The sequence below is a fragment of the Cyprinus carpio genome, chromosome B13 (assembly GCF_018340385.1).
Source record: "Cyprinus carpio isolate SPL01 chromosome B13, ASM1834038v1, whole genome shotgun sequence".
Taxonomy (NCBI): Eukaryota; Metazoa; Chordata; class Actinopteri; order Cypriniformes; family Cyprinidae; genus Cyprinus; species Cyprinus carpio.
In genome coordinates, this window is record NC_056609.1 from 6,155,089 (window position 1) to 6,178,401 (window position 23,313).

Here is a 23,313-nt window from a genome sequence, read left to right on the forward strand (position 1 = left end):
TTAAAAATGTTTGATAAATAACGGTTGTTGTCCCATTTTATACAGGAATTGTTCATTTTAAAAATAATAAAATTATATTGTTAGTTTCATGGTAACATGGAATCAAGGTCTTCAGTTACTAGACAAGATACAAGTTCATTTAGGCTATTTAACATGCACTGTGACATTTTCACCCATTTCAACTTAGAAACTCCTTGATAGTACTGAGATTCAAGTTAAATCTAGTATAAAAAAAAAAACCTGAAGGTCTATGAAACGTCAGTCAATAAAGCTTTTTTTGCTTTTTGAACTAAAAGTGAAAAAAAAAAAAAAATGTGAAAGTGACGTGACATTCAGCCAAGTATGGTGACCTATACTCAGAATTCGTGCTCTGCATTTAACCCATCCGAAGTGCACAAACACAGAGCAGTGAACACACACACACTGTGAACACACACCCGGAGCAGTGGGCAGCCATTTTATGCTGCGGTGCCCGGGGAGCAGTTGGGGGTTCGATGCCTTGCTCAAGGGCACCTAAGTCATGGTATTGAAGGTGGAGAGAGAACTGTACATTAACTAAACATTAACTAAAACATTATTTAAAGCATATAGTCTGTGAATGAATAAAAATGCATACTTTTTCAATGAAAAAAAACATTTAAAGAGAGTGTAAGTTGCTTCTGGTGTTTGGATTGATACTTCAATATAATGAGGTCCAAGTTTTTGTTTGTTTGTTTGTTTTTTTCGATGTATTTTTTTCTCTTTCTATTTAACAACATTAACTTACAATGGAATACGTCTTCCTTCAGGTAGACATTATGTTTTCCTGCCTTGCTAAATGCTGGGCTTAAGATAAATAAGTTGCATTCGCCTCAAACTGATTTTGTAAAATCAGAACGCTGACAGTGAACGGTTAGAGAGAGTCGCGCGCACTGTGAAGCAGGAGCAGCTGGCAGAGGATTCCGCTTGGTCTTAAAGCCTTCCTTAAATGCCTACTAATAAAATAATATATTAAATGTTTAATACAAATGTGTTTTGTGTCATTTTTTGACTCTGAGCTTAAATTTGAGCAGCAAATCAATGCTGTTGGTAAGAATAGTTTCTTCCATCTTAGATCAATATCTAAATTGAAATCTATTCTTACTTTTAATGATATGGAGAAGGCTTGTTCACGCCTTTGTGTCTTCACGTTTGGATTATTGTAATGTACTGTATCTGGGTGTGAGTCAGGCTTCTCTCTCCCGTTTGCAGCTAGTTCAGAACTCAGCTGCCAGACTTTTAACGATTACTAAGAAGAGAGAACACATTACTCCGGTTTTAATTAAACTACATTGGTTACCCATGCGATACAGAATTCAATACAAAGCACTGTTGTACATTTTTAAGTCTCTGCATGGTCTAGCCCCTGAGTATGTTACTGATTTAATCAGCCGCTGTCAATCCAGCAGATCTCTGCGCTCAAATGATCAGTTGCTTCTTGTGGTTCCACGAACGCATTTAAAATGTAAAGGTGATCGGGCCGTTTTTCTGTTGCAGCTCCTAGGCTGTGGAATGACCTTCCTCTGTCTGTAAAAACTTGTCCTTCATTGGGTGTTTTTCAGAGTGCGCTTAAAACTTATGTGTTTTCTTTAGCTTTTGACAATGCTTTGTAAGTGTGTATGTTATATGTCTGTTTTTTTTTTTATGTTTCTTTTTTATACTTTCTGTACAGCACTTTATTTCCACTTGTGGTGTTGAAAGTGCTTTATAAAAGTTTAAGTTGAGTTCGGCAGTTCGCTGGTTTTGTTACACCAATTTTGTTTTTTATATTTTTGTATAGATGGAGCGTGTCCATTTTACACTATAACCAGTAGCGGCTGAATTCAGTCCAGCTGGATGGGTTTGGGGTAGCTTGTGGGGGTTGAAAAATAAAGGTGTGAATTTCTTTCTCTTTCGTATGGACAGTGTCTTATGAGGGTTTCAAACTTGCAGAGCAGGTTTAGATAGTGTTTTCATGCCTCGTTGGGTTTGGGCTTTTGCAATTTTTTGCAACTGCATAGGCCTAAAGATTATTACATACAATATAATATGTTTTTGTTTAATCTCTGGAGAGATGAGGCGCTTCTGAGAGAGAGACAAAGAAACTGGCGAAAGAGACACGCATCTGCCAAAGAAACAAAACCTTTTGTTCTTAATGTATAGCCTATGCTGCTTTGTACTATTTTCAGTTTTAATTGTACGTGGCAACGCTGCAGTCGTTTTGGCAATACAAATGTAAAAATATCTAATATTTAAATGTAAAACAATATCTGCAGAATGGAGAAGGGTTGACCATTCTCAAAACATAAAAATATCGATTTTTTTCGTTTTTTGTGTTTCAGAGGAAAAAATCAGTGTTAAGGCATCTTTTAGTTACGGACTGTTCTGAAAGCAGAATTTATACAAATGCGTATAAAATGCTTTAAAAACTTAAACAGAGATGTCTAGAGGGTATTTAATAGGTCTGCCCCCCACGTAAGATTTTTCTAGTTACTAGTAGTCGTTCATTTGTCATTATTCATCTAATCGCACGTTTATATTAAATTAACACAGTCTAATAAATAATGAGCCCTAGCTATATTCCGCGCTCAAGCACACGCATTAAGTTTGCCACAAAGCACAGGCAGAAGTAGCCTAATAATTGTGAAAAAGGAGATATTTTAATTATTTATAATAAACTAAACTTTTTCTTGTCAACTGCAAAGATGAAATTGACGGTGCTGACTCTCATCTACACAGGATGCACATAATCAGGGAGTATTTGCTTTCGTTTTGAATTGGTTAGTTTAAAAGAAGACATTTCAAGATTTCTGTAGATATATTTCTCATGTATGTAAAGGCACCCCAGTTTTAAGTTATTTCATTATCAGGAAAAAAGGGGGGAGGGGAAAGATTGCGAGGGCGCCTCCCTGTCATGCTATGCGCATCAATAATTTTCCGCAGAAACGCTTGAATATGAATAGTAAAAGAGCACATTTCTTTTAGGTTACTGTATGGAATCTGCATTAAAAATAAATCTTCACAAGTCTACAACCCAGACAGATGCAGTGTATAACCTGTAAAATTAAAGGCTATTTGACGTTTTAAAATGATCTAACGGTTGATTTTATTAATTCATCCATTCTGTTTCAGTTTTCAATGATGTTAGCTAAATCGTGGCCAGGTTTAATTTATTAATTTCTTGGTTTAGTTTGGAGATATGGATCTCGTAAATGGTTTTAACATAATCCACTGCTCAATATACAGCATTTAATTAAGATAAACAAGGTTCTACACCAGAAACAAACTATCTATAATGCAAGAATAGGCTACATCCTAAAATATAATTAGAAGTACAATTAGTATCAAGCTACACTTGAAAATATGTATGTAAAATATGTATGTCAAACAAGTATGTAATTATTAATGTATTCGCTTACCTACTTTTAATCCATCATTGAGTGCTTTGTAATAACTTCCAATTGTGATCAATAGTTGATTTTGTTTAATAACCAAGACAACATGCGCACTTTGTATGTTTAATATGTTTTCTACATTGCTAATATTTGTCATAAACATCCTTTATTGCCATAAAAATACCATGAGCTGCATACAAAACACATACAGAAAATATAGTCATAATCGTATGTTCTATTAGCTTTTCAATTTCATGTGTAGAAAAAGAGTAAACGTGCTTTGCCTCATAACACTCATGCACATGGAAGGAAAATGGATGGGGTTCTACAGATCACATAATTTCAGTGGCCAATTAATAGAAATGTTATTCTGTATAAAGAACACATGAGAATAAATCTGTTCTCAAATACCAACAATAACAAGAACTCAGCATCCGCTCTCTTCTCTTATCTGGGATACTCTTCTTCGTGTTCGTTTACACAGGTTTTTGAAACAGCACCACCACTCTTGCCTTTTGTGTGCAACAGCAGCTGTCATGTGATCCTAGTTCAAACCTTATTGGTGGTCCATGTTTTCGCTTTGCGAAACTGAAAAGATTTTTGTCAGATTGTTTCGATTAGAGAAAAAAAATTGCATTTTCGGGTTTTATTCAGTTCCATATTCCATCGCATCCGATATTCGTTTAGCTTTTTCATGCTCAGTGTGGAAAGGCCTTACATCCCTTGCACACACACTGGACAGTTGTGGTGGTTGCATAGTCAACCTTTGAAACAAAGCATGGCTTTAGGGGAGACGGGGAGCTTCCAGTGTCCAACATTGCTTTCAAAGAATGTCCGTCAACAGTTACATCACACAACATTTGACTCTCCCCTCTAGAGTCAGCATCTTTGTTGTCTTCTCTGGGGAACATAACAAATCCTGTCAACTTTGCTTTTCACACAGGACACACAGTCATTTTGTGCCCCAGCTGTTGACAGTAAAACACACCAGTTCTTGTCTCTCTGATTTTGGCTTGTGTACACTGGTAATGCGTTCAGCTGGACCTTGTAAGGCCCCAACCCCAGCAGTTTGTTTTTTGCACAGTACCTTAGAGTGGTTGATAGCGTGGACCCCCACAGTGAGCATTCACGAGCTAAAGAGCTGCTGCTAGTCCTGAAGTCCATAGTTTCTGCATTACATCATCAAGTTGTTCTGAGGTTTTGGATATGTTAAGGAATTGGGATACATCAGGAAGATTACTTACAAAGCAGTCTTTTGTGGTAGAAGTGATGGTTCTACCATACTTGTAAACAAGAAGTAGAATTTACAGTTTTAGCTATATGAAGTTTGCACAAAATCTAAATAATGATCTGAGATATCATCGCTTCGCTGCATAATTTCAACACCATCAACATCAATTCCATGTGACAGTATTAAATCTAGAGTATGATTTCGATAAAGAGTAGGTCCTGAGACGTGTTGTCTAACCCCAGTAGAGTTTAGAATGTCTATAAATGCTAATCCCAATGCATCTTTTTCATTATCAACATGGATATTAAAGTCACCAACAATTAAAACTTTATCTGCAGCCGGCACTAAATCGGACGTAAAATCAGCAAACTCTTTAATAAAGTCTGTATGGTGCCCTGGTGCCTGTATACAGTAGCCAGTACAAAACATCGCAGGGGGATTTATTATTAACATTTGTTTCTCTGGATAATGTTATATGAAGCACCAATACTTCAAACGAGTTATACTTGAAGCCTGCCCTCTGAGAAATCCATGAAAACATTGTTATAAATTGAAGCAACACCTCCCCTTTACCTTTGTGGACGTGGCTCATGTTTATAAACAGTAATCTTGGGGTGTAGACTCTTTTAAAATAATGTAATCATCAGGTTTTAGCCAGGTTTCTGTCAAACAGAGTGCATCTAGATTATGATCAGTGATCATATTATTTACAAAAAGTGCTTTCCTAGAAAGGGACCTGATATTCAATAAGCCAAGCTTGATCATTTGTTTATCCGTATTGCATCTGTTTTTTATTTGTTGAACCTCAATTAAATTGTTGCTCTTAAATTGGTTTGGACGTTTTTTGTATTTTCTAGCCCGGGGAACAGACAGTCTCTATAGTTTGATATCTGTAAAAAGCCTCCTCCCCCCTAAAAATTGTGCATGTACATTCACTTTGTGCGCTCTTGCGTAGAACCTGCCTCCCACGTTGCTCATATGTGGACGATTTAAAATGTTTGATAAATAACGGTTGTTGTCCCATTTTATACAGGAATTGTTCATTTTAAAAATAATAAAATTATATTGTTAGTTTCATGGTAACATGGAATCAAGGTCTTCAGTTACTAGACAAGATACAAGTTCATTTAGGCTATTTAACATGCACTGTGACATTTTCACCCATTTCAACTTAGAAACTCCTTGATAGTACTGAGATTCAAGTTAAATCTAGTATATAAAAAAAACCTGAAGGTCTATGAAACGTCAGTCAATAAAGCTTTTTTTGCTTTTTGAACTAAAAGTGAAAAAAAAAAAAAAAATGTGAAAGTGACGTGACATTCAGCCAAGTATGGTGACCTATACTTCAGAATTCGTGCTCTGCATTTAACCCATCCGAAGTGCACAAACACAGAGCAGTGAACACACACACACTGTGAACACACACCCGGAGCAGTGGGGCAGCCATTTTATGCTGCGGTGCCCGGGGAGCAGTTGGGGGTTCGATGCCTTGCTCAGGGGCACCTAAGTCATGGTATTGAAGGTGGAGAGAGAACTGTACATTAACTAAACATTAACTAAAACATTATTTAAAGCATATAGCCTGTGAATGAATAAAAATGCATACTTTTCAATGAAAAAAACATTTAAAGAGAGTGTAAGTTGCTTCTGGTGTTTGGATTGATACTTCAATATAATGAGGTCCAAGTTTTTGTTTGTTTGTTTGTTTTTTTCGATGTATTTTTTTCTCTTTCTATTTAACAACATTAACTTACAATGGAATACGTCTTCCTTCAGGTAGACATTATGTTTCCTGCCTTGCTAAATGCTGGGCTTAAGATAAATAAGTTGCATTCGCCTCAAACTGATTTTGTAAAATCAGAACGCTGACAGTGAACGGTTAGAGAGAGTCGCGCGCACTGTGAAGCAGGAGCAGCTGGCAGAGGATTCCGCTTGGTCTTAAAGCCTTCCTTAAATGCCTACTAATAAAATAATATATTAAATGTTTAATACAAATGTGTTTGTGTCATTTTTGACTCTGAGCTTAAATTTGAGCAGCAAATCAATGCTGTTGTTAAGAATAGTTTCTTCCATCTTAGATCAATATCTAAATTGAAATCTATTCTTACTTTTAATGATATGGAGAAGGTTGTTCACGCCTTTGTGTCTTCACGTTTGGATTATTGTAATGTATTGTATCTGGGTGTGAGTCAGGCTTCTCTCTCCCGTTTGCAGCTAGTTCAGAACTCAGCTGCCAGACTTTTAACGATTACTAAGAAGAGAGAACACATTACTCCGGTTTTAATTAAACTACATTGGTTACCCATGCGATACAGAATTCAATACCAAAGCACTGTTGTACATTTTAAGTCTCTGCATGGTCTAGCCCCTGAGTATGTTACTGATTTAATCAGCCGCTGTCAATCCAGCAGATCTCTGCGCTCAAATGATCAGTTGCTTCTTGTGGTTCCACGAACGCATTTACGAATTTAAAGGTGATCGGGCGTTTTCTGTTGCAGCTCCTAGGCTGTGGAATGACCTTCCTCTGTCTGTAAAAACTTGTCCTTCCATTGGGTGTTTTTCAGAGTGCGCTTAAAACTTATGTGTTTTCTTTAGCTTTTGACAATGCTTTGTAAGTGTGTATGTTATATGTCTGTTTTGTTTTTTATGTTTCTCTTTTATACTTTCTGTACAGCACTTTGGTTCCACTTGTGGTGTTGAAAGTGCTTTATAAAAGTTAAGTTGAGTTCGGCAGTTCGCTGGTTTGTTACACCAATTTTGTTTTTTATTTTTGTATAGATGGAGCGTGTCCATTTTACACTATAACCAGTAGCGGCTGAATTCAGTCCAGCTGGATGGGTTTGGGGTAGCTTGTGGGGGTTGAAAAATAAAGGTGTGAATTTCTTTCTCTTTCGTATGGACAGTGTCTTATGAGGGTTTCAAACTTGCAGAGCAGGTTTAGATAGTGTTTTCATGCCTCGTTGGGTTTGGCTTTTGCAATTTTTGCAACTGCATAGGCCTAAAGATTATTACATACAATATAATATGTTTTTGTTTAATCTCTGGAGAGATGAGGCGCTTCTGAGAGAGAGACAAAGAAACTGGCAAAAGAGACACGCATCTACCAAAGAGACAAAGACTTTTGTTCTTAATGTATAGCCTATTCTGCTTTGTACTATTTTCAGTTTTAATTGTACGGGGCAACTCTGCAGTTGTTTTGGCAATACAAATGTAAAAATATCTAATATTCAAATGTAAAACAATATCTGCAGAATGGAGAAGGGTTGACCATTCTCAAAACATAAAATATCGATTTTATTTCGTTTTTGTGTTTCAGAGGAAAAAATCAGTGTTAAGGCATCTTTTAGTTACGGACTGTTCTGAAAGCAGAATTTATACAAAAGCGTATAAAATGCTTTAAAAACTTTATAAGAGATGTCTAGAGGGTATTTAATAGGTCTGCCCCCCATGTAAGATTTTTCTAGTTACTAGTAGTCGTTTCATTTGTCATTATTCATCTAATCGCACGTTTATATTAAATTAACACAGTCTAATAAATAATGAGCCCTAGCTATATTCCGCGCTCAAGCACACGCATTAAGTTTGCCACAAAGCACAGGCAGAAGTAGCCTAATAATTGTGAAAAAGGAGATATTTTAATTATTTATTAATAAACTAAACTTTTCTTGTCAACTGCAAGATGAAATTGACGGTGCTGACTCTCATCTACACAGGATGCACATAATCAGGGAGTATTTGCTTTCGTTTTGAATTGGTTAGTTTAAAAGAAGACATTTCAAGATTTCTGTAGATATATTTCTCATGTATGTAAAGGCACCCCAGTTTTAAGTTATTTCATTATCAGGAAAAAAGGGGGGAGGGGAAAGATTGCGAGGGCGCCTCCCTGTCATGCATGCGCATCAATAATTTTCCGCAGAAACGCTTGAATATGAATAGTAAAAGAGCACATTTCTTTTAGGTTACTGTATGGAATCTGCATTAAAAATAAATCTTCACAAGTCTACAACCCAGACAGATGCAGTTATAACCTGTAAATTAAAGGCTATTTGACGTTTTAAAATGATCTAACGGTTGATTTTATTAATTCATCCATTCTTTTCAGTTTCAATGATTTAGCTAAATCGTGGCCAGGTTTAATTTATTAATTTCTTGTTTTAGTTTGGCCTAAATAACGGGAGTAAAATTATTCAGTGCCTCACATTTTACTAAAATAATGGGAATAATTTATAAAACAGGCAACAATTTTTTAATCAGTGTACAGGCAGATATCTTTTCCCCAAGTAGTTATCTGTCAAGATAAATGACAGGTAATGAATAACAAAGTATGTGCGTGTTTTATTCTGTTGTATTCGTTCTAAGAAATGAACATTAGTAGGCTACTAAGGTATCATCTGTGAATATTAAATATTTTAACTACAGTGTTTTTCTTTCATTTTCCTCTGATTGCAGCCATCAAATGTAACACATCAGCCAGGCAAAGCTGACTATTTTCGAAAATGTGCTTTGATGCGTTTGTTTGATAACTTGTGGTTAAAGTGCCACTCAGCGGTCAAAAGCTGCAAATGCACTTTGCAGACGCGGTGGCGGCAGCTCTCGCGGCGGTAGAAAGCACACTCTGGTTGGCCACCTACTGTATATTGTGTCAAACTGATAGAAGAATAGAAAAAAATAATTGAAGGAGACCCGGATTGCATCGTCAGTTTGTTCACATGCATCTCGGATTGGGAGCTTCCTCCGGGTGGCAGGTTTTGTGGCACCTGCCTCACAATGATTTTTACCCTTACTGCAAATTGCACTTGTAAAGACCTTGATGCCTTTCGCAACAATGTACTTTTGCGTTCTCAGCACATATACTGGCATAAACTTCAATATCGACAGACTCTCCAGAGAGAACGATTTAAGACTCATACACTCTCCGATACAGAATGTGGCTGCTATTATTAATATTTTTTTTTACATTGTAAAATTAGTCGCAGATTCTTCGTGTAATGTGTGCAGTAATTTTCTGGTCTGCTATAATGAAGTAATGTCTGATTAACTGTATGCTATTTTATTTGATTGAAATGTTTGTGTGTGTGTGTGTGTGTGTGTTTGTGTGTGTACTAATAGAAACCCCTTGGACAGCAGTTTAAGAAGGAAGTACATATCCGAAACCTTCCATCTCTATTTAAGAAGCCAAAGCCTACGAGAGATATGCTGGAGAACACTGATACTGCAGGTCTGATTACCCTATTCTCTTCTGACCATGACAATTGCTGAGAGAATCACAGTTTCACAATACCCTCACTTCATTGCCATTGAAACTCCTCTGTGTCGTACAGTATCCATCTGAACAGGCTTTTTGGGGCATGAATGGTTTATTAAAAAGAAAGAAGACAAGGACTTTTGTGTTTAATGTTATTTGGATGTACATTTTTTTTTCTCTTCTTTTGTATGGTTTTTAGGTAACATCTGTATCATTATCAGTTAATGAATAACAAAAAATTGCTGTAAGAGCACCTCATTGAAAAAACAAAAAAAAACAATTGAAAAATAAAACCAAATACCTTTGAAAAAGTTAAATGAGAAGTCTTGTTAATTACAGTACCATATCTTATCTGATCCAGCACTACATTCCATTATGATGCAATGGCCAATTTTTAAATAAATAACACATTCAACACTAATTGCCATTTGACATGTCTGTGTACAGATTGTGTAAAAAGTGTTGTGATTTATACACTGCAATTTTAAATAAATGTGTACTTGGACAGATTACACTGATTTTATGGACTTTTTCTTAAATTCTGAAATGTAAAGAATATTGTAATTTGCCAGAAGTGAAGGAGTATTGACTGCATAAATTATTTGCTTACTATGACAAGCCTGTGTGTATGTATATGTGTATGTGTAATTTGCAGGTGGAACATCTCCCCAACACTTTTTGACTTTATTTTAAAAAACAAGCCTAACAAAAAGAAAGCTTATAGTGTTATGTAATATAAAATGAAAACTATTCCAATCCATTGTTCTTCATAATTTGATTCATTTATGTAATACAAAACACATTTGCACCGTTCAGACAAGCCTGATCTATAAACCACATATTGGGGTTTATGAATAATATGTTGCGTATATATATATATATATATATATATATATATATATATATATATATCCTGGATGAAAACCTTCTCCAGAGTGCTCAGGACCTCAGACTGGGCCGAAGGTTCACCTTTCAACAAGAAAATGACCCTTAGCATACAGCTAAAATAATGAAGGAGTGGCTTCACAACAACTCCATCACTGTTCTTGAATGGCCTAGCCAGAGCCCTGACTTAACTGGGGAACAGGAGCCCTTCCTGGGCTTAACTGGGGAACAGGAGCCCATCCTGGGCTGAACTCGGGAACAGTAGCCCATCCTGGGCTTAACTCGGGAACAGGCACTGGAGAATTGGAAGCCCCCTGGACGAGGAAACCAAGGGCGAAGGAGGGCTGGACGGGACCAGCGGAGACGTCGGAGAGAGGAGATGGGGCAGTTCATCCTCCAGTTCAGTTTCCCAGTCTATAAAATCCGCTGCCGGAAGGAACACGAAGTCGAGAGGAAAGTGAAAGTGATGTGACATACAGCAAAGTATGGTGACCCATACTCAGAATTTATGTTCTGCATTTAACCCATCCAAAGTGCGCGCACACAGCAGTGAACACACACACACCGTGAACACACACCTGGAGCAGTGGGCAGCCATTTATGCTGCGACGCCCGGGGAGCAGTTGGGGGTTCGGTGCCTTGCTCAAGGGCACCTCAGTCGTGTTATTGCCGGCCTGAGACTCGAACCCACAACCTTAGGGTTAGGAGTCAAACTCCCTAACCACTAGGCCACGACTTCCCCACAAAGAGTAATCGAGAGAGTCTTTATTAATCCAACTCAGGGGTAAATCCAACATGGAACACAGGAGGAAGACACGTATGTAACTGGTAGACCCGACAAACACAGACTGAACAGACATGGGTTTAGGCTAACAAGGGACTAAGGAACTAATCAGACAAAACAGTACTTAAGTAAAAGTACAAAGTACTCCTCTCAAAAATATTTCCCATTGGAGTGGACTTTGAGATTTGTAACTTTGTAGATCTTCTTTATGCCCAAACATACACACTGACTAAAATTCAAAAAGTGAAAAAGCATAATAGGACCCATTTAAGAATATCTGCTTATGTCTGACCATGCTTCACCGCCTCTGGGTCCTAACACTCTGCCAGACGCCCCCCAAAATACAACAAACTGTGCATATACATGATGTCATGTAATACTGAAAAATTATAACCCTAACCTTTATCTCCATACTGAAATCCCAGATGGCCTGACAGTGATTCAGCTAAAATATTAATGTCTGAGACACTGTGAGCACGGAGCCTGTAGTGTGCACAGCAAATTTTTAAATGCTTAGCTTAAATATTTAATATTCATTAAATACTGCTCATAAATGGCTGCTGAGATTGTATTCTCAAGTGAAATGAGTAGAGGCTTGGACCTGGAAACAGCAGTCCTTACGTCATGACTTAACAAGAGGATTCTCCCAAACCTGATCAAACTGACTTCATCAGAGCAAGAACACCATTCCAGAGTGGAAGCGACGGCAGTCAATTTTTTTTTCCAGTGTATTGACTTGCATGGTTCAATTGTTCGCCACAAGTCTAGTACTGTGCACTAAAAAAGCAAGTAGGGTTCTTTTTGATTTCATGATGAACAATCATTTTCAATACCATTGGCAAAACTACCACATACTGTATTCTGCCATATACTGTAGATATTTTAATATTTTTTTTGTCCATCCATTTTTTCAAGACACTCATTATTTCAAGCTTTTATTTAGGCTTTTATTTACATATAAATATTGATCAATCACCATTACAAAAATCTCAATCTTAAATCATATTGACATTTACGAAACGAAAGAAAAAATGTGCTAAATTACGGTTCATTGTGACACGTTCCAAAGTTTTTGGAAAGGAAAACGAAACAGCAGAGAGTATTTTTCTTTATTTCGCAAAAGCTTGACAGCTTTGAATAATGTCTTGCTTCTGTAAAACCAGCAGCGTTGGTATGACCATCGCGCTGACGCCTTACGCGCACACACAACATAATTTTGCTATATTGAAGAAACAAATAAAAAGTTGCACTGCTCCGTTGTACAAAATATGTTGCGTTCATCGTGACCGCGCCTCACTGTGCTGATATATCCGATGTGAAGGATGATGTTTTATGTCGATGAAAGTACAAACACTATATAATAAATTATATTTTAGCATCCAGATACGTCATTTCACTTACGTCGGAAACATTTGGATTCATGCCGAATGAGAGAGGTAGGCATCAGTTGGAGAGAAACCAATAACTGTTTTTATAATGTTTGTAAACATTTTGCTTAAGCCTAGCCCTCATTATTTCGGAAAGTAATAGGGCTAATAAAATGCAAAGTGAGCCGCGACTTAAGGGGGGTTTTTTTCGGGGTTTTTTCCACTCTCAAAACCCAATCTTATACAAGTGTTTAAAAAAAAAAAAAAACAATGCGGCAAACATTTTAAATTATCATTAAAAATACTTTGATGTCTTTAAAGTGTTGATAGAATTTTTCTTTTTTTTTTTCTTTTAGTAGCCTACATTTGGCCAAAATCTAGAAAAGATGATGCATTGGCTGTGGATTATTGGCTAACGTTACCAGATCTCTTTTTTTCCCTTTTCTATTTGAGTAAAAAAACGCTGTACTTTATTATTATTATTATTATTATTATTATTATTAGGCAAATTATAGGCAAAGAATAATAATAATAATAAAAAAGTTATTAACCGGTATTTCTTTCACCCGAACCGGTTCAAAACGGTAATAATATCAGAGGAACGCATGCAGAAACGTTAAAATATCGATTCTACTCGGAGTGAACCAACTGAATTTTTTTATTATTATTATTTTGTTTTCAAGCCCTGAAACAAACGTGGTAGTGTTATCATAAATATCTATATTTTGATACCGATACTGAAATATCTGACATGGTTCCATTCATAGACATATAAATACCTAGACGCCTCATTGGCCGATTTGAGCCGTTGCTGCGATACGTCAACGCGTCCGCCATGTTTGTGAGGGCAAGACTGCCTTAAAAATAAATGGAAGTAAACGGGGGAGCTGCGGTTTTTCTCGACAAAAACTCGATAAAGATTACATTTATCAACCGATTTCAGAGGTTTGTGATCTACATGCAGCTAAAAATAACTTTGCCTCCAGTTATTTAGTTAGGTTTGGAAAATTATTAATTTTCGTAAGAAACTGTGAAAGCTCACACTTAATCTCACTTGTTGATTTTTTGGTTTACAATTCTAATGTAAATGAAATATAACTGTGACATATACATGTAATGTAATTTGATTCAGCCCCAACATTTTAGCTTTTTTTTTGTGCTTCAGGTCAGAACCTCTTTTTATGGTCAGAGCACAGCTCATTATCTTTGAAATACTGGAAAAATATCGAAATAATACATCTTTAAACACTAATAATTTACCATCATTGAGAAAATTGAATACAACCAACGAATACAAATCAAAAGGTGAAACACTAAAATGTAAAATGTACAGTTTTATAATAGTATTTGTGTAATAATTATTAAACAAATTAGGACACAACCAATGACACAGCACAAAAAATTGTGGACGTGAATTCCAAATTGTGTTTAATTAATGAGCTCCTTAAGTATATCTATATATATATATATATATATATATATATATATATATATATATGGAATATTATATATATATATATATATATATATATATATATATATAAAATAAAAGAATCCTCTGAATCAATCTCAGCTCCAGATTTTCAGTTTTCATTTCTAGCTTTCCCTGGGAATAGAGTGGTTTAGTTGTGATTACAAAACCAGACTAATAAACACTAATTCTCCACCGCTTCCCTCAAGATTTTCCTATATTGTATTTAATTAATGAGTAAAATAATGTAAACTTGACGATGCTTGACATTTTGTGCTACAATGCAAATTACACACAACCATGCAGATAACACCTTGTTTTTTAAACAGTTGTTTATTTTTCCATATATGTTAATACATATGAATGTTTGGGGGGTGAGTGTGTTCAGTTTACGTTGTACAACAAAATGTCAAAGTATAGTTATGCTTTACACAGACCAGAATATGAGATGCTCCCCCTCAAAAAAACTTTCTATTAATCAAAATTAATAATCATTATTACAACATCAAGGGCAATAATAAACAATTATTCTGTCCTGATATTGATGCTGGACTCACTAATGAGTTCATGTTTTTCATTTCTGGGCTATTTACATTATGCAGTTTTTGTATAAATACACATACAGTACATGATCAGCATTAAACAGCCTGTGTAAATAATTTTAAATGCAGTCTATAGTATTGTGATTGACTGAAGAAACTGGTTAGATTTAAATATTTGACAAAAACGACAGAAACATTTAGTAAGGTAATTATATTAAATGATATTGTTATAAAAATTACTCTTACAAAGGTAAAAAAAATTGCTTCTGGAAGTCTATTCCAGGGAGAGAGAGAGAGTGGTTTGAATATGACCAGGGTCCTTCTGGCCATTCCTTCAGGGCTATTCTGGGTTTTAACTAGTACAAATACAACCTTGGGCTGTGGAAGTATAGCCTTGTCTTTTGGAAATGCAGAGAACAGGCTTTCTTCAGCTTTACTTAAGGCTTTCCTTGTCCTGTTTGCAATTGGCTAAAAAGTAAAAATATATATATAATCAGTTCACAATTTTATGATAAGCTATGAAATCCTTATATCAAATGATGATAAACTTAATCTTTGTAAATAAATAACGTTAGTGAAATTAAAGAGAGATGCTTTTGCTCCATCACTAATCCTGGTAGTCTGACACTGGTCAAAGTTCTCACTGTGCATATTGTGCTCATAACACAATTTTATTTATGATATAAACTACAATATAAGTTAAAACTTAATAAGAATTCATTTCAACTTTGATTTCTTATAAAGTCTCAGCTTTCACAGCTAACTAGTAGATATCGCTAGCTGTTAATAGTCTGACACTGGTGGCTAATTAAGCTGTCAACATAATGTTAAAAATGAATAAAAAACAATCAGAAACAACTGTTGAGTCTTACCTGTGAAAAATAATACCTCGAGATCTGTTTTTATTATTGTGCGACGGTTTGTAGATGCCCATGCTGCCGACGAGTCAGGTATGTTTTCCTCTGTCCCAATGTGAGAGTTATGGAGAGTTGCCCGCTCCAATATGGCAGCGACGTTGACGTGCGGACGTGCGGCCAATGAGGCGTCTAGGTATTTATGTCTATGTTTTCAGCGGTCATTAAATGTCCAAATGTTTGCTGGGTACTGGCTACTGAAGTCCTGTCAAAAGTGAGAACTCAGTAATGTACTATGATTTAAAAGTAACATGTAGATTTTTTTTTATTTAATTTGTATTTAAGTACAAGTAAAAGTACAGCTTTAAAAATATACTCAAAGTACAAGTACCTGAAAAAACTATTAATTACAGTAACGTGCATAGTTGTAATTCGTTATCTCCACCACTGCCCACCACAACTTCTCTTACTGTTTACACTCCGATTGATGCACATCACTAAAAAAATGCTTTAACATTTACACTGTTAAAATAGCAGGATTTATACTATTTAGCTAACAAGCAAATGTTAGCTAGCTTTGTTTTTGACTGCATAGACAGTGTTTTGTGTTCTGTTTACTTAACCTTTTTAAAATCCTTTGTTTCATAGTTTCACTAATGTCATTATGTTAATACAATCTGTATGATCCTTTAAAGCTATAAATGTCATATTTTTCAGTTTCTGAAAAGGATCAGCTGACAGGAGAGATCAGCGTGAGGGCGTGAGACAGAGAAGCCACATAGTTTGAGAGTAGTGGAGACAAAACTAAAGAAATAAAGGATGGATTTATTGTTCATATTTTTTAAATAATGTTTATACATGTTCTAATTTTAAATTTTTATTAATTTCTGAAGAACGCCATGATCAGAGCTGTTTTTCTTGTGTGTTTTGGGTTTCGTAATAACGGAGATGGAATGTAAATGCACAGTTTATGCAACTGAAAGAGCAAAAAGTTGGGCTAAGAGACTAAATATCCTATGACAATTATGTTGCATATCGAGGCTGAGAAAAGAGCACAACACTGCAGACAACAGGTAAATGCTGTTCCCTGTCGATACTACACTCGTACTGCATCTGCTTAAGACGCTATGGGAAAAAGCCTTTTTTCAATCATGCCATGTAACTGCACGGCCATTGGTTCGTGCAGTATATAAAGAAATGAAAGAAACTATGGCGACAAATACATCTGGCTATATAAGAGGGTATTCGCCACATGATTCTCAGATTTCTTCTCTTTCAGCGAAGACGCTGATCCCGAAGCCTGCTCCACGATGGCACACCTCGCAGCTGGATTGAGACCTCTCTGCTCAGCTGATCCACTCTCTTCATGCCTCAGAGTCGCAGCACTTCTGGTCCTGTTCCCTTGCCGCCATCCGGCGATTCTGAAAGAGCTTATTTCTAGCAAGTAAGCCCTAAAAGAGCAAAATTCTAGTTAAGATGCCACCATCCGGCGATTGTTAGAGTTGTTGTTTGTAGAATGCGGAGTCAGGGAAATAAGCAACCGGGTCTGAGTGATCTCATGCCGATACTGTGCACGCTCTCCCCGCTGCACTCTGATCCGCCACAGAAGGGCAGTTTAGCTGCACGCTCACTGAGACAGAATGCTCACTAAAAGCATGAGGCTCGCTCTTCATTTAAGGCAGCCCCACTCTACCATTTCTCCTCTCTCGGTGAGCCTCTGAGAGAGAAACAGCAAAGCCTGGGAGCTAAGCAACTGGGTCTGAGCAATCTCATGCTGACATAGAGCCTGTGTACTCGCTCCCGCCTTCCCGCTCTCATGTTTCTCTCCTCCCAGTTATCTCGGAGGAAGCTCGCGGGTTGAGCGATCAGACTTGAGCAATTTCATGCCAGCACACATCATACGTGCTTGATCTGCCAGTGTGTTACACATGAGGAGCAGCACCCCTCATTATACTGAGCAGCTTAATCCTCCATCACAGATCAAAGCAAAATGCTGGCAGCTTCGCATTTGTGTGTGCATCGCTGAGCCCCGCCTCCCCCACTCTTGTGTTTCGCTCCTCCCAGTTAGGAGGTAGAAATAGCGAACTCGCGGGGATGAGCGATCAGGCTTGAGTGATTCAAAGCCAGCAAAGCCCCCACCTGCATCACTCTCCACGCAGCTCTTTGATCTGCCAGTGTGTTTACATGTGAGGATCAGCGCCCCTTATTGTCGAGTGGCTCAATTGTTCTAGGCGGTTTGGAGCAGAACTCTGTCACCAGTGATTCAATATCACTGACAGCTTAGTATTTGAATGCGCCTCTTGCCTGGGCCACGTTTGCTGAGACAGGCCGCTCTTACGAGAGTTCATGCCTCGCTCTGCTTTGCTCGCGGCTTGCTTTCTTCAGTGAAGATGGCTCCACCCCTCCCCTCGTCCGCTATGAGTGGATCTGAGAGAATGCGTGGAGCATTTTTGATCTGCCGGAGTGTTTACACAAAAAGATCACCAGTACTCCTCTTCTAATGAGCGGTTTGATCTTTTTTTTTTTTTTTGGCAGATTAAAAGAGAATGCTGTCACTAATGACTATCACTGACATCTTCGAATTGGACACGTCTGGGCCACGTCCACGCTGAGGTAGCTTGCACAGGGGCTGACTGCTATTATTATGTGAGCATTAAGTCTAACGAAGCATATTTTGCAAGCATTTTCAGGGAGAGCATATTTCCTCTTCTGTGTGTGGGGTCCCATACTCGCTCGAATACCCTGCAATTCAGCTGCATGGTTCCCACCTCAGTTTAGAGCAAAGACGCACACAACCTGCACTCAGAGGTGATAAATTGGCTGGCGATAGGAGCTGTAGAAACAGTTCCTCCAGCTCAGGGTGAGTTAGGCTTCCACATCTGCTACTTCCTCATTCCCCCATCCTCAAGCTCAGACACCTGAATCACGCCCTTAATGAAAAGGCTGTTCAGGATGACTACAATGAAACAGATCCTTACGTTCTCCTGGTGGCCCCTCTCTGGAAGAACCAGCTATGGCTATCAGAGCTGACTCAGCTGTTGGTAGTGGTCCCTTGGCCCATTCCATTGAGACCAGATCTCCTCTCTCAAGCGAACGGGACAATATGGCACCCTCTGCCCGACCTGTGGGCCTTACATCTCTGGCCGCATGACAGGAGCCTTCAAGCCTCCCATATTGAGTTTTAAGCACAATATTGGAGGATAGAGCCCCAACAACGAGATGCCTCTACATCGTTAAGTGGTCTATTTTCTCAGCTTGGTGTCTAAACTGCGGCAAAGACCCATCTACTTCCGATCTTTCAGAGGTGTTGTCATTCCTGCAATAGCTGCTGGATAAGGGACACTCCCCATCCTCTCTCAAGGTTTATGTATCGGCTATAGTGGCATCTCCTGCCCCTATTGTGGGCCAATCGGTGGGCAGAACAGCACGGTTGTCTGCTTCTTGAGGAGCACCAGGAGGCTGAATCTGCCTCTCCCACCAAACTGTCCCTTCATGGGATCTGCACACTGTGCTTTTGAACCGCTACAGTCTACCAACATTTGGTCACTGTCGCTGAAGACTGCCCTGCTCCTGTCACTACCATCGGTAAAGTGAATAGGGAACTTGCAGGCGCTTTCCATTAGCCCTGCTTGCCTGGAATTCCGGCCTAATGACTCTAAGGTTGTCCTGAAACCAAGGCATGGTTACGTACCCAAGGTGCTCTCCACTCCATTCAGAGCAAAGGTCATTACGCTCTCTGCGCTTCCTCCCTCTGAAGAGGACAGAGAGTTATCTCTGCTCTGCCCCGTCAGAGCTCTAAGAATTTACGCACCAAAGGGCATCCAGTCACCATGCAAATAATCTCTAGATGGATAGTAGACACTATCACGCTAGCGTACTCTTCCTTGGGCCTTCAATGTCCTATCAGAGTATGGGCCCATTCCACCAGAGTCATCGCCTCGTCTTGGGCGTGGTCCAGTGGTGTGTCCATTGCAGATATTTGTGAGGCGGCCGGCTGGGCCTCGCTGTCCACATTCGCTAGGTTTTACAATCTGGAAGTCCCGGCCTTGCAGGCCAGGATCCTTTCTGCTTGAAGAGGCACGTGCTGCCCAAACAAGTACGACAGAGAGCTCTTGACCATATTGTGCTCAAGCCCACTGGTATTTGTTTACTTGTCAGCTCTCGACCCCCTGGGTGCCGAAGTTGCATGAGTACCCTGGAATGATTAACCAGGCCAGGTGTGACCTGCTTGGGTAGCTTGGGTTATTGTTAACTTCCCTATGGACATTGCTTGCTTATGGAAGTTATAATACTTTTATAGTCATTCCTCTACCCTAGCACGGCGTGACTGTACTGTGTTCCCATAGCGTCTTAAGCAGACGCAGTACGAGTGTAGTATCGACAGGGAACATACTCGGTTACTATTGTAACCTCAGTTCCCTAAGATACGGGAACGAGTACTGCATTGCTAGCCGTTCTGGGTAGCCGCACGACTTAGTTGTCACTTCAGTCAAAGTAATCTGAGAATACTGTGGTTAATGACCGCTTATATAGCCAGATGTCATTCTGGTTGGCTCTGGCGGGCTTTGTCGCCATAGGCTCATGCAGCTCCACTGTCGAGTCATTGGTTTGTTTCTTAATACACCAATGGCCATGCGTGATTGAAAAAAGCATCTTTTCCCATAGCATCTTTAACAGATGTAGTACTCGTTCCTGTATCTCAGGGAACCGAGGTTGCATTAGTAACCGAGTACATTATCTCTGTTTTCCATGTTCACGGAGTAAGTATTTTTAAATGGTTTTTTAAAAATGCTGGGTAGCTGGTGTTTCGTATTTTATTGGCCAGTGAGTGTACACTTACATCACTTATCACCCTACTCTAAAGTAGGAGCTAATTTAGTTCTTCCAAATGGACTAAAACCAATCCTAGTTCCTGTGGTGCAAACATGCCAAAAAGCAGGTACTTCCACCAATAGCTCTAGGAACTATGAAAGGTTATTCCGGAGCAAAAGCCCCTATAGTGATATATATATATATATATATATATATATATATATATATATATATATATATATATATATATATATATATATATATATATATATATATATATTTATATATATATATATATATATATATATTTATATATATATATATCTTTATACATTACATTAAAGGACTCCAAACCTGTCATAATGTCCCAATGTAGCTGTTCCTGTACATTGTTGCAGTACTGTACCAGACAGCACATTACTCTCAGCTTGGCATCAGTGCAGTTCCTCCAGTGCACAGCTGTACTGAAACTAAACAGAGATGGCACAAACCCCGAACAAGGTGCCGTAAGTGTGAATGAATTTTTCAAGAATTTTAAGAATAAATTATATGAAATGCTTGCTTTCCTAACATCATTTCATGTGGCAAATAACATTGTTTTAAATTCAATTCATTGCTCTTTAATATAACTAAAACTTGTGTGTCAGATTAGTGAGATGTCCAAGACATGCATTGTTGGTGGACCTCCAGTAACAGGTATGGCAAACACTGGTTCATAATAAAGTGACCATTGGTATTTCATTTTTTACAAAAATGCATGAATTCGCTACAGGAGGCCTTTAATCACCCCCCGGAGCCGTGTGATGGACGTTTTATTATGGATGCGCGCACTTTATTTCTCGTCTTCTGAACTGTTTACAATCCCATTGAAAGGCTTGGAGGCCCAGGACCATTTTTATGCGTCCTATATAACAACAGGTTTAATGCATCTAAGGTCAGAAAACACTGTAATTTCGCCAGAATATACATTTATACATAGTCATTTGTCCATGATTTTGAAATGGTTCGTTTGATTCGGTTCTGAGCGAAATGTCTGTAAACCCTTCCCTTCCAAAATCCTACTCTGCTCTGATTGGTCAGCTGGCCAAGCCTGTTGTGATTGGCACAAAGAGGAGCACTTGATCAGAAGCCAACGAAGATAAAAGGCAAGATTAGAGAAGCAGTCCTCGGTAAAATGACAAGCACAACAAAAGTTTTGAATTGTATTGCTATGGTATCATGGAACACAGCATCTTCTTGACACAGAGAGTGTTCGTATTTCGTGGGTAGGCAGGGATTTTGCTAATGTGTTACCCAGTGACGTATACCAGTAACAGGCAGACGATTCGAAAATATAACGACTCATTAAGGCGATTCTGAGTCGACTCTTTCTTTTGAGAGACAATATCTTTATTTATCATGCACATTTTTGATTAACAGCTTTGCAGACTGTTTACATTGAAGGATAGTTACCTTATATTTTTCAATAACCCATATGACCTGTATTTTAATATAACTCCGATTGGATTCATCTGAAAGAAGAAAGTCACATACACCTAGGATGCTTTGAGGTTGAGTAAAACACAGGCTAATTTTCATTTTTGGGTGAACTAACCCTTTAAGGTGCACACTGCAATCAGTTACTTGCTTAATGTAGAAGTATAATATAGGATTATTTACTATGTGGACAAAGGGACAGTTCACAAAAAAAAGTCATGGCATTTACTCGCCCTCATGTCATTTCCAAAACCATCTTTAACACAAAAAGATTTTCAGTCCCCCTTCACTTTCATTGCAACTTTTTTCTCCATGCGATAATGATGATGACTGAGCCTGTAAAAAAACGTATTAATGAATACTATTTTTTCATTTCAGGAGTACCTTGTAAAAAGGTGTTACCAGCGACCTGCATGTGCCAGAGGTGTATAAGGACTTTGACAGCACTGTCCCTTTATTGACCACAATGGCGATGTCCAGTGATGATTCGTTGGTGGATTCTGCTTTTGGTAAAGTTCAGGCTGGGAGTGTTCTGTCATACCAACAGCCAGCAGCAACAACACGTAACATTACTCCACATCAAGATGTCCCACCACAACCACCTCTGCCACTAGATGGTTACAACCTTGACCCATCTGTGTGCTTATAGTACATAGTAAACATGAAATACTACACATGAAGTCACTTGCTGTAACTCTGGTAACACCACACACGATTAAGCATGCCACCAAAGACCAGAGTGCATCGATAGATTAGCACTCCATTAGAAAGCAACAAGTAACATCATCCTGATTTAAACATGTTTGCCATAAATGGGGCAGAGCTCTGCTAAACACTTTGCTGAAAGTATCTACTAATAGTACTCACCAGACAGCACTTGAACTGGAATCTGCAGTGGTGGAGGAATGCTGTCTACTCCATGGAGCATTTTATGTGCCCAAATGTAAAATGTTATGTTGACTGCCCTTAAAGGGATACTCCGTCCCAAAATGAAAATTTTGTCATTATTCACTTTACCCCATGTCGTTCCAAACCCGTAAAAGCTTCGTTCGTCTTCGGAACAGAATTTAAGATATTTTGGATGAAAACTGTTAGGCTTGAGACTGTCCCATAGACTGCCAAGTAACTCTGCCAAGGTCCAGGAAAGTATGTAAAGCATCGTCAGAATAGTGCATCTGCCATCAGTGATTCAACCGTGATGTTATGATGCGACGTAAATACTTTTTGTATGCAAAGAAAACAAAAATAACTTGA

At 38.2% G+C, this 23,313-nt stretch overlaps 1 protein-coding gene across 1 annotated transcript in view; it reads left to right on the forward strand.

Annotated features, from left to right (window-relative positions):
* LOC109048247 (exportin-5-like) overlaps positions 1 to 23,074 on the forward strand; it is a 48,002-nt gene extending 24,928 nt beyond the window's left edge. The window contains exons 5-6 of the mRNA XM_042736310.1: positions 9,733 to 9,841; positions 22,438 to 23,074. Coding sequence (XP_042592244.1) covers positions 9,733 to 9,841; positions 22,438 to 22,520 — 192 coding nt within the window. The 3' untranslated portion in view covers positions 22,521 to 23,074. The remainder of the gene's footprint in view (positions 1 to 9,732; positions 9,842 to 22,437) is intronic.
* The last annotated feature ends 239 nt before the right edge of the window (positions 23,075 to 23,313 follow it).